This window comes from Leucoraja erinacea, chromosome 22 (genome assembly GCF_028641065.1).
Source record: "Leucoraja erinacea ecotype New England chromosome 22, Leri_hhj_1, whole genome shotgun sequence".
NCBI classification, from domain to species: Eukaryota; Metazoa; Chordata; class Chondrichthyes; order Rajiformes; family Rajidae; genus Leucoraja; species Leucoraja erinaceus.
The window spans coordinates 21,865,293-21,883,398 of record NC_073398.1 but is presented as its reverse complement, the minus strand read 5'-3'; the positions used below and the strand labels follow the sequence as shown (position 1 = coordinate 21,883,398).

The window sequence follows — 18,106 nt, the reverse complement described above, 5'->3', positions numbered from 1 at the left end:
ACATTGGAATGAACTAAAATTGAAATTCTCCACTTCCTAGCATTTTACCCTGAAAAGTCTGCAGTCACAGTCCTCTTATGTAGTAATTAATATAATACAATTTGTATATTTAGTGCGGCTTTTGGTTGCTGGGGTGCACTGGAGGTTTATTTACAGTTGGCCGCAGCCCACTGGTGTTCCATTAGTTTGGATTGGACGAGGAAGTGCAGGAGGGTGACTAATAAATGGAGATCGCTCTCAGCCCAGGAGAAGAAAAAATGCTTGTAGTTCAAGAACCGAGGAGGGGATAGGGTATAGGATCAGAGGGAATTGTTCTGTCAGTAATTGGTAATAATGTAGGTGTTACTGAAGGAGGAACCTTGTCCAGGAGTGTATATTCCTGCATATATGCATGTTCCAATTCTAGTTGTAGAGATACAGCATGGAAACTGGCTCTTTGGCACACCGAGTCCACGCAACCATCGAACATCCAGGCTTCTAGTTCTATGTTTTCCTCCACTCTCACCCATCCCCTACGGACTAAGGGACAATTTACAGAGACCTGTAAAGCCAGAATCTCAGGCAGTATTATGCACAGCAACTTTTAAACTTGGATCCCATCATCACTGCAGATGTCAAGGGTTATGGGGAAAAGGCAGGAGAATGGGGTAAGGAGGGAGAGAAAGATCAGCCATGATTGAATAGTGGAGTAGACTTGATGGGCTGAATGCCCTAATTCTGCTCCTATCATTTATGACCTTATGATCACTATTGTAAAAATAATGGAAAATCATTTTCATGCAGAGGTGTGAAATACAACAATTATTTCATGGAAATGACAAGACTGGGAATAGGGTTAACCTCTTTATATTATAGTTCGCTGGGAGACTGTGGGGAATTTCTGACACTTGCCATTATACAAGGACAAGAGGGCAAGTTCCTGTGAAAAAATGTTTTGCTGTGAACACAAGCAACACTGCTTTAAGGCTAGTGACATTTCAATTCTCTGGTGGAATTTGTGGAATGTCTGTTCACAGAAGGTCTATTGAAGACAGGGCTCGAAAACTGATTGTCTAAATCTTCTGCTATCAGCACAGCCCTTCCAGCAGGATGGCACTGTGATTCTCTGCAGCTCTTTATCCTAATTGGTACATCGCCATGAATAGGGACATCTGCCAGTTAAAGTTAGAGGCAAATTGCAGGAATTACCCATTCCCTAACATTGGTGCTGGTGATTCACAAAAGTCAGTCCTGATTTCAGGGAAATTTAAATTATTGTGGGGCTAGATGTGCTGAAATAAGATCAATAAATCACACCTGTTGTAATTCATTTATTATTTTTTGACACAGTTTTTCACACTGAAGATTGAAGTGAAAGATGATGGAATCCCAGCTCCACAACACTCTTGCAAGGGAACTTTGACCATCGTTGTTAATGACTTGAATGATGAAGTGCCTATATTTACGTAAGTAAAGCAAGCTTAGCATTCGGGTTGTAATATGAAGCCCACCCCACACCATAACAAAGAACAGTTGCACTGAGAATAATGTTGTCTATAAATCTGCAGGCATTGATGTGATTTTAACCAAGGGCATGCCTGATTCAAAAATCAAGTGCAGTTATTAAATAAACAATGGAGGTGGACAAGATTGTGGTCTGAAGAAGGGTCTCGATTTGGAACCTCACCTATCCATGTTCTCCGGGGATGTTGCTTGACCTGCTAAGTTGCGTTCTTTTGTGTATTAACCAGCATCTTGCAATACTAAGATTGTGGCTGGTTTAGAGAAGGCAAATAGGGGGGAGGCAGTTACAATTCATGGATGGCTCATGGCAGCGGCACAAATTTAATTAGTTCAACAAAAAACAACAAGTAAATGTAAGGAAAATTTTTGAAATGCAGAGATTAGTTAAGATACAAAATTCACTGCATGTAGGGGTGGTGGAAGCAGATTCAACCAGTGCCTTCAAAGGGTAACTGGGTAATAACAGGAAAATGAGATTGCTGGCACTGCATCACCATGAGCCAGGGTAAACAGATAGGCCGAATGGCTACATCTGCCAGAACATTTCTATTAAGTTGCAGAGATCAGAGGGATCTCTGGAACAAGAATAGGAAACTTTGGCCACGTACCTGTCCTTGGCCACTTACAGTGTCCCGAGTGTCATCTCATTGCTGAATCTTAGATTAGCTCTCAGCTCCATCCCTGTTCCCCTCCCACCCACATAATGTTTCAGGATCTGGTACGTCCCAGGCAACATGTTTTCTATTGCAGAACAGTGCAACCCCCTTTCAACGGCTGCTGAGAATTGCACTGGTAGGTGCACTAATGTTCTTGATGCCTGTGCATTTGCCCCAGTGCACTTGCTTTGGTGGATTGGAATTCCTAGAAACCTGACTCTCTACATAGAGCCAGGATCTGCTTTATATGGTTGGCATAAGAGTGGCTGTTGCCATAAATGACAGAGTTTTTCTGCTTGGTTCGTCACTATGTTGAAAAATTGAATGCTGAATTGGTTGACTTGCTGAATAATCCCGCCGTTAGATAGCAGGTGGTGTTAAATTGAAAAAGCAGCCAGCCCAGAGTTTATCTCTTAGCTTTTGCCCAAGGATGCATCAGATAACATCGAGCCACAATGGCATAAAACAATAGCTGCAGTGGAGAATTAATTTACGGTGTTAGAGTCGCCCAGAGCAGTCCAACTCCCAAATATCCAATGTGCAGAAGTTAGAATATTATCAATGCATTTGATGAGAGTTTTTTTGCTTTGTGTGTAAGTTTTGATTTATTTTACTGTTTACTACTGTGGTGGTTGAAGCTATCTCCTTTTGCAGACCCATCTCCTCGGATACAATAAATGCACAAGAGGAAATGCTCATTGGAACTCTGCTGGGGAAGGTGGAAGCTTCTGACTTGGATGAGAATGACAATCTTTATTTTGAGTTTATTGATAACCAATCTCTTTTCATTTTGGGCAATGGTGAGTCTGTCTGAACTTGCAACTTGCACCAACAAATAGAACATAAATATGCCAACTGAATATTGTTACTACAAAGGCAATTAGATTAGATTCCAACCACATTGGACCATGTATCAATGTAAGAGGCCACCTATGTTGTCAATACACTCACTCCAGTGTGTTGCCACTGCTATAGGTACCCAGCCTCATTCAATTGTAGATGGTGAGCCCCTAGCATTAAGCAGGCACTGTATAGTAAGGGCATTCTTAGGCTGCTACAAAGAGCTGATCAATGGAGAGGAGCAATACTGGTGCTTCCACTCATGGGAGAGTCTAGGATCAGACGGCACAACCTCAGACTAAAAGGACACACCTTTAGAATGAAGACGAGGAGGAATTTCTTTACAGGGTGCTGAATCTGTGGAATTCATTGCCACAGATGGCAGTAGAGGCCAAGTCATTGGGTTTTATTAAAATGTAGATGGACAGGTTCTTGATTAGTAATAGTGTCAAAAGCTACAGGGAGAAGACAGGGTTGGGGGAAGATAGATCAACCATGATCGAATGGCAGAGCAGACTCGATGGGCTGAATGGCCCAATTCTGCTCCTATTTCTTATGGTTTTATGATCATCCTGACCCTGCATAAATAAACCATTGCTTTTTAACAATGATCTAAACAAATCTGTTAACAAACATCTTAACAAACTCCGCTAACTGAGAGCAACCTTCAAGAAATGATGTTTTACGGAAGGCGGATGCAGGTAAAATTAATCTGAACATGTTTTAAATCCAGTTTGTCCATTTGTCGGTTGTATCTGTGAAGAAGTGGTACCATAGATAGACACAAAATGCTGGAGTAACTCAGCGGGGCAGGCAACATCACTGGAGAGAAGGAATGGGCAACGTATCGGATCTCCAGCGATGCTACCTGTCCCACTGAGATACTAGAGCATTTTGTGTTTATCTTCGGTGTATTCCAACATCATGACACCAGGACAGGATGAAAGCTGTTGTGTCTGTTATTTAAATGCCACTCTCCCCCAGGAGGAAGTAGAAGGAATATCCGGGTTGGAGGAAAATGCATAACAGTAAATGTCACTTCACACTTGCGTGATAACACAGAGGAGATAATATTGTCAACCAAAATTCGTATTTAATCACTCATCAATGGAAGTAATGCCAGGAGATATTAACAAAATGGACTGAATTAATTTTGCAAACATTTCTGTTTGGATTGCTGTAACAAAACTTATAGTTCCTAATTCAGAATAGTTTAATGCCATGGTCACAGTAGATTTGGGAACACCATAAGATACAGTAGAATTTCATGACTAATTGCCATGCTGTAGCATCACCACAGACATTAAGATTTCATATTGCCTTCATCTGAAGGGTGACATGGTTAATTGTGTTATTTTGTCTTTCCTCAGACTCTGGCGATATTATTCTCCAGAGCCGGCTGGACTACGACAGCCCCGATGCTGCACAAGTCCACTTCTTGTCCATCAGAGCATATGATAACAATCGGACGCACTCGGCCACATACACGCTGACAGTCGCCGTGGTCAATGTCGATGAAGCACCAGACTGTGACCCTGCATTCACTATGGGAGCAGGTATTTATCTCATGTCTATGGAGGCAAGGACACTGATGCAGGGGCTGGACACAAAACATCCACCATCCCTTTGTCCACAAAGATGCTATTTGACCTGCTGAGCATCTTCAGAAGTGTGCTTTGTTCTCCAGATATCAGCATCTGCATTCTCATGTGTCTCCTCTTTATATTTCTGTACAATGCTATTGATTTCAATGGTTCAACAAGATGATTTGTTTCACGAATTGGTCTAAGAGAAAAACCTGACCCTCCAATGCATGTCAGCCAGTCTTAGCCAGCTGATTATTTAGTTATGTTTTGTGCTTAAAATCAATGTTCATGTATACAAGTTTACTAATGCAAGAAGCATTTAATTTCTTGCAATGATTTTACTGAAAAGCCACACATATTGCTAACTTTACAGACAGGCAAATAGTGACAGCTGGGTGGCATAGAAGTAGAGCTACTACCTTACAGCGCCAGAAACCCGGGTACAATCCTGACTACGGGTGCTTGCCTGTACGGAGTTTGTAGGTTCTCCCCGTGACCTGCATGGGTTTTCTCCGAGATCTTTAGTTTCCACTCACAACCCAAAGACGTACATATTTGTAGGTTAATTGGCTTGGTATAAATGTAAACTGTCCCAAATGTGTGTAGGACCAGTGTTAGTGTGCGGGGATTGTTGGTTGGTGTGGACGCGGTGTGCCGAAATGCTTGATTCTCTAAACTAAAGTAGGTAGCTCCCCTGAATATCTTCTTGGTAACCACACTGCTGAGATATACTGTGAATGCTACATTACTTTGTGATGTTACCTGGCAAATGCTGCATGAAGCTGCACCTCTGTAAGTCTGAAGTAGATAATTGAGGCACCCATTTAATTGATTTTGTTATGCAATGGTGCGTCCAGCTTCATTGGCTGATGCTGCCACTTAAAATTGGGAGGAGTACAATGAAGAAAATGTTTTCAATAAAATTATTAGGAAAACCAAAGGAGATTTGCTGCCTTGCATTTAGAGTGCACTATTAAGAATTCCAGCACATATTAAAAATACAAGTGAATAGCTAATTATTATTGGGGGGGGGGGATTGCTGTATGGGCACAATACTGAACATGCAGATGCCATGAAAATATTAGATGTATTCATAACTTTAAATGGAAAACCAACATGACAGGTTACTCCTCTTAGAGTAGAGGCAACTTCATGACCATGAACAGGGCAGCACATTAAGTAAAGCACTGTTACGGCGTTCAATGTTCAAATTACTCAGAAGGTTTTTCTTCTCACCAGGTGTTTCACTTTCTATTCCTGAGAATTTTCCAACTTCAGCATCAGTATATCAGTTACTTGCTGCTGATCCGGATATCAATGATTCTGTTAAAGTAAGTAAATCATAAATTACATCCTGCGAGTGAAAATAACACAAGTAATGTTGTTGTAAAGGAATGGGAATTTGTACCTTTCACATTGTCCTTTTAGAATTAATTCAGAAATAAATCTTTCCATATTGCCCTGCATTTATCATTAGGTTTTCTACCTTTAGTCTTTCTAAACCTATACATCATCTTCTTTCAAGCCTCTCTAAATGCATTTCCTTGAACAAACATTAACCTGTCCCAATGCCTTTTCTTTTGTTCTGGTGCCAATCTTCATCAGATCATGTCCTGGTGTTGTCCAGCGCTGAAGATTCAATGCAAGTACAAGTTAGTTTTAAAAAATCTGAACAAACTTTCAATGGCATTTTTAACAAATTTAATAAACCATATACCCTGGTTATCTTCATTCTGACAACTAATATATATATATATACATATACAAATACCACTCATTAATTTCCAACTATGTTGGCATATTCATTGCAGAGACCCCAATTTAAACCATGCTGCAACACTCCACAGGTGCAAGAGGCAACCCTATTTTATCCCAGCAGTGAGATTTTACCATGAGGAAAAGGATTCTGGTGCCTTTGTATTAAAGCTAACTTTGCTTATCATTGTTCCTTTCATACATCAATATATTATTGATTTATCTCACTTTAGGTAGCCCCGGCATTCACTCTCTCTCTCTCTCTCTCTATCCCACCCCCACCCAAGTCACACTAGCTTCTTATTTTCACCCTACAAACATCTAACAATGGCCTGTTTCCTTGATCATCGTTACTTTTTTGCATATCTTTCATTCATTGTTCTTTATCTTTCCACATCATCATCTACATCTCTTGTTTCCCTTATCCCTAACCAGTCTGAAAAAGGGTCTCGACACAAAACATCACCCATTCCTTCTCTGATGCTGCCTGTCCTGTTGAGTTACTCCAGCTTTTTGTGTCTATCTATTAATATCCCAAGGTTTTTTTTTGAGAGGGGGGGGGTTGTCAATATATAATGGCCCAATTAAGTTAATAGGTGAAGCTTGAACATGTTATGGTTGCTGCAAAACACAAAAGGGAGTTTACAGCACAGCCATTCAGACAGTAGACCGGACATTTTGATTGAAATACAACAAACACTATTCAGAATTCAAATGATGGGGCTTAGTCATATTTTTATGGGTACCAGCACACATTGGCATTAGAGGAAACGAATTGGCAGATAAGGTAGCAAAAGAGGTAACAAAAAGAAGTAAGATTGATTTAAGTATTAACATAGGTAAAACTGAAATCAAAGACATTATTAAGCAAAGACTGAAGGAAAGATGGCAAAAGCAATGGGAGGAAGAGCGGAAAGGATGGTGGTTCTACAGGGTCCAGAGGAAAGTGGGAGAAATGAGATGTGCAGGAAAAAACAGAAAAGAGAAGTACACTTTTTATAATAGGCAAGCATAATACAGGCAGATGTGAATACTGTGGGCAAGAAGAGACAATAGAGCATGTCATTATACATTGTGAGAGGTATGAGGAAGAAAGAAGACAAATGAGTGAACGATTCAGAAAAGAAAAAGTACAATTTGATTTAATAGATATTTTACAAAATAATTCATATAAGTGCTATCAAATCCTAATGCTTTTTCTCAGGGTAACCAATTTGTTTGGAAAGATATAGGTTATTAGTATATAAGTTATAATGTTATTTGATCCACACTCCATACCAGTTGGTGGCGGTAATGCACTAAAATGTTGTTTGCCAACCGCCAAAAAAAACTACATAGAAGAAGAAGAAGAAGAAAACACAAAGGGCTGGAGGAACTCAAGTGGTCAGGCAGCATCTGTGGAGGGAATGGACAATATTTTGGGTCAGAACTGGTCTTCAGACTGATTGGAGTAGGGGAGAGAAAGCTAGAAAAGAGATGTGGGGGCAGGATAAGGCCTGGTGACTGGATACAGGTGACTGGGATTTGATTGTCATTTGCTCCACTCATCTGCCAAAGGCTGGAGGAGAATAGGAGACAAAGGTTGTCAGAGGAGGTGTGAAATGTTATATCTGCTGCTCTCATGCCTTGCACTGTGTAGTACTATAAACGTTTCAAAAATCATTATTACAAGAAATAATGAATGTTACTATTAAACAAACAATTACAAGACTTATATTCCTAAATTCTCCCGAGCCGATGTTACAAATTTTGTTAGCTTTATAGAAACAGATTTAAAAAAATTCCAATTTCTTCTATGTAAGAGTATGTGAACCACTTCCAGCCTTGAGAATTGCTTCTGTAAGGGTAGATATTGACAATAAATTCATGTCAGCACAACTGAGGAAAAGTGTGTTTCAAGGTCCAAGTCTTGGTATGAAAAGAAACCAACAATTCAAATGGTTTTGTCCAGCTCATGGGCTTCATACAGCAGACACCTCAAAGCACTGATCAATAGCTCCAGCCTGCTCATACAAAATCCTCCAATAGTGCAGTGCACATTATCCCAGACTATTATGCACAGCACTAAGATCCCAATTCCACTCAGATAGCTGCAATGGTTGCATGCCCAACCCTAGAATACTGAAACAAACCGTCAATCCAGATTGCTTTTGTAAACTAATGATATCACTCAACTTCACATCCCAGTACACTATAACGGATGCAACTGCAGGAGCTACACAGTACTTCATCCTGGATTCAAGCAGTGGACTGATTTCAAGAACTTCCATCTCACCTTTAGATTATGAAGCTGGCATCAAGGTAAATGACTGAACAAACTATTTTCTGGCTTGCCAATATCCTGTGTGTTATCACAATTTACTTGTTGATAAAGTTGGTTGAATCTTGGTTCAACAAGACTTGTTGAGTTATTGATCTAGAATCACAGTGCAACATTTGTGTGCTGTATTCTTTTGAACTATTTGAAAAACTGAATCCCTGAACTCCTCTGGATATTTGGTGCCCAGGAATTGCAATCGGAAAATTTGTTCCAAGTCTTCTGTGCGCATAATGTATGATACCATGAGCGATACGCAGTGGTATGTTACTCAAGCAAAATTCCCTCTGCTCATCTGAGACCTCCAAGCACCACTGGTATATACAATGAAGCCGACCCAAGCTTTGGGTAAAGGGCCCCATTCTCAAAATGTATTGCCATTCGTTAGAACATAGAACAGTACAGCACAAGAATGGGCCCTTCGGCCCACAATGTTTGTGCCGAACATAATGCCAAGTTAAACAGATCTCATCTGCTTGTACATGATCCATATCCCTTTATTCCGTGCACTTCTACATGTCTATCTAAAAACCACTACTGTATCTGCCTCCACCACCATCCACCACAATACTGTCCAGGCCCCCACTGTTTAAAAAAAAAACAACTTGCCTTTGCACGTCTCCTTTAAACTTTCCCTTTATAGTGGTTTATAACCCACTTTATAGCTATCCCTCTAGTGTTGGACATTTCCACCCTAGGATAAAGCTTCTGACCATCTACCCTATCTATGCCTCTCATAATTTTATATACTTCCATCAAGTCTCCCCTCAACCTCAGACATCCCCGAAAAAAAAATTACATCTATCCAACTTCTCCCTGTAACTAAACCTATACCTGAACCATGCAGCATTTTGGTAAACCTCCTCTGCACCCTCTCCAAACCCTCTGCATCTTTCCTGTAAGGGGGTGACCAGAACTGCATGCAATACTACTAATATTCTTTACATTTCCTTTAACAACAGAGATTTCAGATGGAAATTGAGATTGCTGAAGCTGGAAAGAGCAGCCCCAAGTCTTGCACTGGCTCTGTTACAATTAACCTTGAAAATGTCAATGATGAGCCACCAATATTCCTGTAAGTCATTTTCATTTTACCTTCCCAAACAGGACGTCAATCTGCAGTTTTGGCCCCTTACTTTTTGTATGTTCATTTTCAGTCCCAGTTGGTATGGAGAGCAAGCACACCATTTGCTAAAGAAGGCATAGAGTATGCTAGCTTTCATAGGTTGGGGCATTGAGTACAAGGGTCAGAAAGTCATGATCCAGCTTTATAGGACTTTGGTTTGGCTGCATTCAGTGTATTGCATGCAGTTCTGGTCACCCCATTACAGGAAGGATATGGCGGCTTTAGAAATGTGCACATGAGGTTTACCAGAATTAGGGTAGCCTGGATTAGGGGATATATAAGATACAGGGAGAGGTTGGGCAAATTAGGATTGTTTTCTCTGGAATTAGCAGGGAGACCAGAGAGAAGTATGTAAAATTGAGAGACATTGATAGGGTAGACAGTCAGAACTTTTCTTCTAGGATGGAAATGTCAAATACTAGAGGAGATAGCTTTTAGGTGAGGTGGAAACATTTAAAGGAGGTGTGTCAGGCAGGTTTAATTTTTTTAAAATATATACACAGAGGGTAGTGTGCCAGGGGTGGTGGTGGATGAAGTAGATAGGACGGTGTTAAGAAAACTTTTGAACAGACATGCAGGGAATGGATTACATGCAGGCAGTTAAGAGTTGGTCTTATCATCATGTTCGGCACAGAGATGTGGGCCGAAGAGCCTGTCTTGTGCTATGTTCTATGAGATGCGATGGAAAGGCAGATCCAGACAGATAGCAATGGGCAGCTCACTGGCCAAGTTGCAAACCACTGGCCCAGCTTCAGCAACACAGTGGGGTCAAAGTTAGTTTTTTTAAATGCTTAATACATATTCATACGATTCTCAATTCATTATTTACAAATAAACATTAAATTAAAACGTCAAGTTTAAATATTGCTATCCTGGTTCAGGATGCACGCCACTCCTTGTAACACTCAGCAGTCCCAGAGAGCCTCCAAACAGCCAGTGGACAGTGCAGGCTCCCTCTCCAGGGATACCTGGGCACAGGCGTAACCTTGGGAGAGCAACTAGGGCCAAAACTGGGAAATGGTGGTCAGTGACTGGTCATCAGCCGTGGCCTAAACTATGGCACTGGACTCATTGTGGAGTTGAGAGAAGAAGCAGGAGGCTGAGCTCATTCACCAACATCCAAATTACACTCAATTTCAAAAGGGTTCGAGCTTTTCTCTCCCTATTGATGCAAATGGAAAGGAGCTATTTCAAGCAAATCATTTCTGAGTTTTGTAACTTATAAAGACTTATTAACAGTCAGTAGATTACAATATATTTAAACCATTCCAACATTGCTTTATGAATTGCAAAAAAAAAATTAACAAGCTATTCAATTATTTAAAAAGCTATTTAAATTTGCTTAAATATTTGTTGTTGTTTATGAACGGCTTTAAAAGTCTCAGAAACAGAGCTAATGATAGATTTCTAACATCTGGGCAAGTGTCAACTATTACAATTCTTCCTTATTTTGGTCCTTGATATCCATGACATCCTGAAGCCCTACGTTCTACAGGACTTGTTGCAAGGGTGCTGCATGTTGAGAATGTGATTGCAGGTATAACCATGCAAGCACAAGCATAAAACAATGAAGCTGCATCTTTTGTCTTTCAAGGCCAATATCACCAAACCCACTCATTATTGATGAGAATCTGCCCTGGAAAACATTCTTAATAAAAGTTAATGCCACGGACAAGGATGAAAATGATGTCATTTATTATGAATTTGTAAAGACTCATGCTGGCTTCCTGATTGAAGAAGGTAAATGCACAGTATTCGGATGGAATGGGCTTTGAATACGATGGATTAAACAATAAAAAATTACCCGACTGATCTTTGAATAATAGAGGCACGGGACTGCAGATACTGGAATCTAGAGTGGAAAACAAAGTGCTGGAGGAACTCGGCAGGTCAGGCAGCATCTGTAGAGAGAAATAGCGAGGTGATGTTTCAGATTGGTGCCCTTTTCAGAGTCTGAAGAAGTCCCCCCACAGATGACCTGCTGAGTTCCATCAGCACTTTGAATTTTTGAATGCTGTGTGATGGAAACCGGAAAGATGCTAATGAGATGTCTATAATTCAGCAAGTTAAAAGCAGCAAATTCTATCAAGATGCCTCAAACACAAATGTTTTGATGATCAGTATCCAACTGACCTGAAACTACCCATTTTACAGGTTGACGCATTAATAAGGAGAGGGTATTTCCATGAATGGGAGAATCCAGGACCAGGGGGTCATAGCCTCAGAATAAAAAGATGTATATTTAGAAAGGAGATGAAGAGATTTTTTATTAGTCAGAGGGTGGTAAATCTGTGGAATTCATTGCTACAGACGGCTGTGTAGGAGAGGACTTTGGGTATTTTTAAATCAAAGATTGATAGGTTCTTGATTAGCAGGATGTCAACGGTTATGGGGAGAAGACAGTTGAATAGGCGGAGTGGGAAAAATAAGATCAGCCATGATCGAATGGTGAAGCAGGCTCGATGGGCCAAATGGCTCAATTATGATCAAAGCTTTAGCAGCCTCAGAACACCTCATCTTGCACACAAGCCTATGTACTTTGAAGTCAATGTTGTGAGAAGCTAGATCACACATCAAAATTCAGATCATTCAGCTTGTGTGACATTAATGTTAATTGTCTATCATTAACATGACTGTTGTCTGGGCTCAGTGTACTTGTAGATATACCAATTAGGAACAGCGGTTGGGTAGTTAGCCCCACGTCACTCCATAACAGGTCCATGGCCTCAAAACGCCAAATTCAACCATGAACCATGCATTACTTAATGTGATCCTATTAGTTTAAGCCAATTTGCATGTAGCCCAGATAACAATCCAAGAATTATTACCTTAGATATTGTGTTGAAGTTGATGCCAATCTTTACTGAAATTCGGGGCTTTGTCTTCTCCACATTATTGATAGCTAGAGATAATCACAACTATTGGATTTTTTTCCTCTTTCACTCTACATTGATATGGTATGATCAAATATATGATCCTAGGCACAAAATTATTAAAATTATAGTCATTGATGCATACAGCACAGAAATAGGCCTTTCAGCCCATCAAATCTGGGCTGACCATCAGCCACCCATTCTACATAAATCCTATTTTTAATTTTCTCCATATTTTCAACAACTTGATCCAGATTCTACCATGCACCAAGGCGTAAATTACAGTGGCAAATGAACCTATTGACCTTAGCGTGGCACAGTGGCAAGTGGTTGAGTTGCTTCTTTACAGTGCCAGAGACCTGGGTTTCATCCCAACCATGTGTGTTGTCTTTATGCAGTTTGTACGTTCTCCCTGTGACCACGTGGGTTTCCTGCAGTTTCCTCCACATTTCAAAGACGTGCAGGTTTGTCGGTTAATTGCCTTTGGTAAATTGTCCCTGGTGTGGAGCATAGAACTAGTGTAAGGGTGGCCATGGTCAGCGTGCACTTGGTGTGCTGAAGGGGCTGCTTCTCTAAAGACCTGCCGTCTTTGGGATGTGCGAGGACACCAAAACGCTGAAAGGAAATCCATGCTGAAACATGCGTGCAAACAGCACACACTCAGAACCCAAGGACAGGAATGAGCCTGATCTCTGGCGTCGAGAGGCAGTACCTCTATCAGCTGCACCACTGTGTTCCTGGCAATAAGCATCAGATGCAAATTCTATTAAAATATTATTATTTGGTAGTCAGATTATAGGCATTGCATTTTGGACAAATAACTCAAGCCAATTCTGGGCTTATCTGCCTCCGTGATTCAAGGTCTGTATTTCCACAATGTAAATGCCAAATCCTGAAAATGTCTTATTATCCCTTGATGCGATGTAATGAGACAGACCATTAATTGTTTTGTATGCTCATGTAATTCTTCTGTCATCATAGCATAATTAAGGCTCTGGTCTTTTCAAACGATAATGCATTCTTTGACACTGCAGTGGAGATTGTATTATTTCTTCCCCATTGTGTTTTTTTCTTTTAAACAGACACTGGCGAGATCAAAATAGCTTCCTTGGTAGATTATGATGATATCAATACACTCACTACCTCAATATTGGAAATAAGAGCATATGATTCTGACAGAGTGCATTCCTCCACCTCTACACTTACCATCAATATTGCTGATGTCAATGATAACCCTCCACAGTGTTCCCGGTACATCTTCATGTAAGTACCAGTTCAAAGACAAGATTAAACAAAACCCAAGCAAAAATAAACCCACCCAAGGGTGGCACAGTGACCCAGTGGTGGAATTGCTTCCATACAGCGCCAGAGACCCAGGTTCCATCCCGACTACAGGTGCTTGTCCATACGGACTTTGTACGTTCTCCCCATGACCTGCGTAGGTTTTCTACGAGGTCTTCAGTTTCCTCCCACATTCCAAAGACGTACAGGTCTGTTGGTAGATTGGTCTGGTAAATGTAAAAATTGTCCCTAGTGCGTTAATATGCAGGGATTGCTGGTTGCCACAGACATGGTGGGCCAAAGGGCCCGTTTCCACCATATATCTCTGAACTAAATTAAAAAAAACTAAATGGAATCTCAATGCCATTAAGGTTTAAAAATCGCTGCTATGGGATTAAAGGCAAAGTGGGAATATTGTCCAAAGTTGATGAAGATGTGCAGGTTGTCAAGTGTGATTTTCAGATCATCTATGAGATGAGCCATCTTGCTCCTCAGCGAGGATTATGATGTCCAGGCTGAGTAATTGTATTTGGAAGCTATTAGTAATACACCCGATTAATAGTTTGGTTTACTTACCACATGTTATTTTATCCATTTTAACACAGGTAAAACAATGTATATATTTTCTCTTCCTTCATGGAACCTGGCATGACAACACCACCCATCTCCAATCCTGCCCTAGTTACTAATACCAAATCACTTCACATTATCCCTGTGATTATCATTTGTTTCAACTAAGAACTTAAACAGTTCCCTTTATTGAATAAAGCATTTTGCTAGACGATTGTCTATTCATAACGTTGTTTGATTCATCTAGAGAGAAGGGCACTGTCAACTTTCAGTTTCTGAGATACCAATAATTCAGACAAGAAAGCAGAAGGTACATAATGCATTGCCTTGTGACATTGTGACTGTGAACCCACATCCTCTGGTTCTCAATTCCCCTACTCCTGGAAAAAAAACTGTGCATTCAGAGTCTATTCCCCTCATCATCTTATATACACATCTATAAAATCACTCCTCACCTCATGCACTCCAAGGAATAGTCCCAGCCTGCTTAAACTCTCCCTATAGCTCAGGCCCTCAAGTCCTGGCAACATCCATGTAAATATTCTCTGTACTCTTACCAGCTTCACGACATTCTTCCCATAGCAGGGTGACCAAAACGGAACATAATACTCAAAGTGCAGCCTCACTTTGTCTTATACAACTATGTTTTGAAATATATTTAATATCAGTGCTTTCAGACAGAATATTATTTCTTGCTCTTTAGAATTTCCAAACATAAATGGTGCTTCAAATGCTGAAATTGTCTGCATTCTTTGCCAATGCAGCTCGCAATGAATAAACTGAACTTACCTTATGCATAACTTTGACCTAATCGTTCACACTTTTGAGAGGATTGTGTTTCCAATGCACGAGACAAATTTCTGGATGGCCAACAGTTTACTGCTTGGCCTGTTTCAAATTCTTCTGAGCCCAAGGCCAATTGATTAAAGTTTGGTCTTTCTGGAGCCTCTGTTGCAGTGATAACAACGAACCAGATAATGTGACTGAACAACAAATCTTTATAACTTAGCTGCAGTGTTATTGAATTAACTTCAGCACAGCAAACTCTGCCCTCGTCCTTTCAACTTCTCTCAGCAGCAAACTGCTGCTCCTTTCTTGAAAAGATAGTGGTGGATTTTGAAACAAGGCATTACAGATTGTTAATAAGGCATTATTTGCCATAACAAATCACTGATAGGAAATTAACAAGCATCCACAAGTTTAATTTAAGGTGATCCAACCTTGTTAAAATGCAGCTGGTACTCTTTCAAAATGTTTAATCTATTAATGGAGATTCTTGTAAAATTATTATCTTTTTGTGTCCATTACCCATGAATGGAGCCCTGGCACAAATATTACTGTTTGTTACTTTGAAAGAAATGTAAACTCCTTATGGCTGGACTGCCAATGCAGGAATGGTGGGCTTCACCCTCAAGTTGGTGGGTTATGCCCATTTTTAATGATAAAGCAGTTCATTGATTTTGAATTCCTCTTCCCTATGATTAATTATGGTAAAAGGCAAAATTCTGCAAATTATTGAAATCAGAAATAAAGACGAAAAATGCTGGAAGTACCCAACAGATCTCTTTCCCAGAGTAGGTCAATCGAGGACAAGGGGACATAGGTTTAAGACTTTTTCACAAAAAGGATGGTGGGGGTATGGAATAAGGTGCCAGAGGAGGTAGTTCAGGCAGGAACTATCCAAACGTTTAAGAAAGTTAGACAGGTACATGGATAGGACAGGTATGCATGTGGCCCAAACGCAGGCAGGAGGGACTAGTGAGGCTGGGTCATTTTGGCCGGTGTGGGCAAGTTATGCCGAAGGGCCTGTTTCCACACTTTATCACTCTAGCTAGGATTATAGTCAGGCAGCATTAACAGAGAGATAAATAGATTTAACATTTCATGTTCAAGGTGGTTTTAGTTATTGTTACATGCATTATAAATTTGGTGATTACTGATTGAGTCAACCTCATAATGGCGAAGTAATACTTGCATGGAAATTTTACCACACAAAATAGAAATTAGTACAGAGACTAATTCAGCTTTTAAGATAAGAATAGTGACTAAACCACATCTGCTAAATGTTTAATTTCCAGTCAATCTTTAGAGTTTTATTCTGACTTCTTAAAATCAAATATGATATTCCATTTCATGAACATGAAGCTTTCAAATCAGTTTTGAGCACCAGCCAAGAATATTCAACATGTCCAAAATGTTGATATGATTTTAATAAGCATTATGTACATAAACATTTGCACATTTGGGTAATGCTGAAGGTCACTCTAAACAGCCAAAGGAGTACAAACATTGCATTGTTGCAAAATATTAAGAGTGCTGAAATGTCCAAGCTGGTGTCTGAGCTTCTCTCTCTCTGAGTTTCCATCCACCCTCCACTCATTTAAACTCAAAGTATTCCTTTATCCTTCATTTGTCTATTTAACTCATCCTTAAACACACTTGGAATATCCATCTTTCCCCAATGGTTGTGACATCCACATCTGCATCATTCTCTGGGTTTAAATAAAAGATTCTATTATCTTACTTTCCATATTTACAAATCTATATCTTATTTCTTATTGATTCTTGCTGTCCCTTTACCCACTACCAGACACACATTTTTTACATCTGTACTCTGAAGGTCTGATTCTGAAATGTCCTTCAGTTAATTGTTGAGTTGGATGCAATGTTGATCTTATTACCCGAGTTTATTAGGAAGGTTTAACTTTTAACTACATTTCATTTCCTAGCATGGAGCTTGCTGAGACCTCCCCAGAGGGCACTCCAGTTGTGTCGCTAAACTGCTGGGATAATGACAGAACAGTAGTAAATAATATCTTGAATTACAGCATGGTGCTTGACTCATATTCAACAGGAAGGTTTAACATCAGTGGAAATGAAATTACTGTAAGTATAAATAAGGTCATTGAAATTCTGCAGCAGTTATAATATATGACCCAAAACTATTTCTGCTTGAAGAAACACAACTGAACTGCCAATTTCAAGCGAGTTGAGACTCTTCGAAGTTTCCTACTTAGGCTGTTGGGCCTTCAATTCTTGACACTTCTAATTGTCTCAGCCTTAAAGTCTACAGAAGTTGTCAGCATGAAATCTACTGCATTAGAGCAGCAAATGGTGAGACAACAATGTCTTGATCCCTTGGAAATGAAACTATCCTGGTTTACTGAACTGATAGGAAAACATAGCATTAGTTGAAACCAAGTTGTTTAATTTATGATAACAACCATCAGATGAAACTAGTTATAAATTATCCTAGAAAAATTATAGGATCTTTACTTTGATAACAAGCGACTTAAATAAGGAGTCCCCCTCATTAACATTGTCTGAAGAAGGGTCTCGACCCGAAGCGTCACCAATTCCTTCTCTCCAGACATGCTGCTGCCTGTTACTCTAGCATTTTGTGTCCAACACTTGTTACGTTACTTTACAGGTCGGGTCTTCGCTTCTGCAGTATGATGTTAGCTCATTCGCTGCTGTTCATTTTCAACACTTGATAATTGTTAAGATAACGGATAATGGCAAGCCTCAATTGACAAGTGAGTTAATCTCTATTTATACATTGTTTATTCAAAAGATCAATTCGTTGATACCATGATGAA

The 18,106-nt window shown here is 40.0% G+C and overlaps 1 protein-coding gene across 1 annotated transcript in view; it reads left to right on the top strand.

Annotated features, from left to right (window-relative positions):
• The first annotated feature begins 657 nt into the window (after nt 1-657).
• The window catches only part of LOC129707787 (cadherin-related family member 4-like), a 28,858-nt gene continuing 11,409 nt past the window's right edge, over nt 658-18,106 (top strand). Inside the window, exons 1-10 of the mRNA XM_055653096.1 lie at nt 658-1,445; nt 2,814-2,959; nt 4,370-4,555; nt 5,825-5,916; nt 8,528-8,641; nt 9,620-9,732; nt 11,378-11,523; nt 13,739-13,919; nt 17,237-17,393; nt 17,938-18,043. Of these exons, the coding sequence (XP_055509071.1) occupies nt 2,851-2,959; nt 4,370-4,555; nt 5,825-5,916; nt 8,528-8,641; nt 9,620-9,732; nt 11,378-11,523; nt 13,739-13,919; nt 17,237-17,393; nt 17,938-18,043 (1,204 nt within the window). The 5' untranslated portion in view covers nt 658-1,445; nt 2,814-2,850. The remainder of the gene's footprint in view (nt 1,446-2,813; nt 2,960-4,369; nt 4,556-5,824; nt 5,917-8,527; nt 8,642-9,619; nt 9,733-11,377; nt 11,524-13,738; nt 13,920-17,236; nt 17,394-17,937; nt 18,044-18,106) is intronic.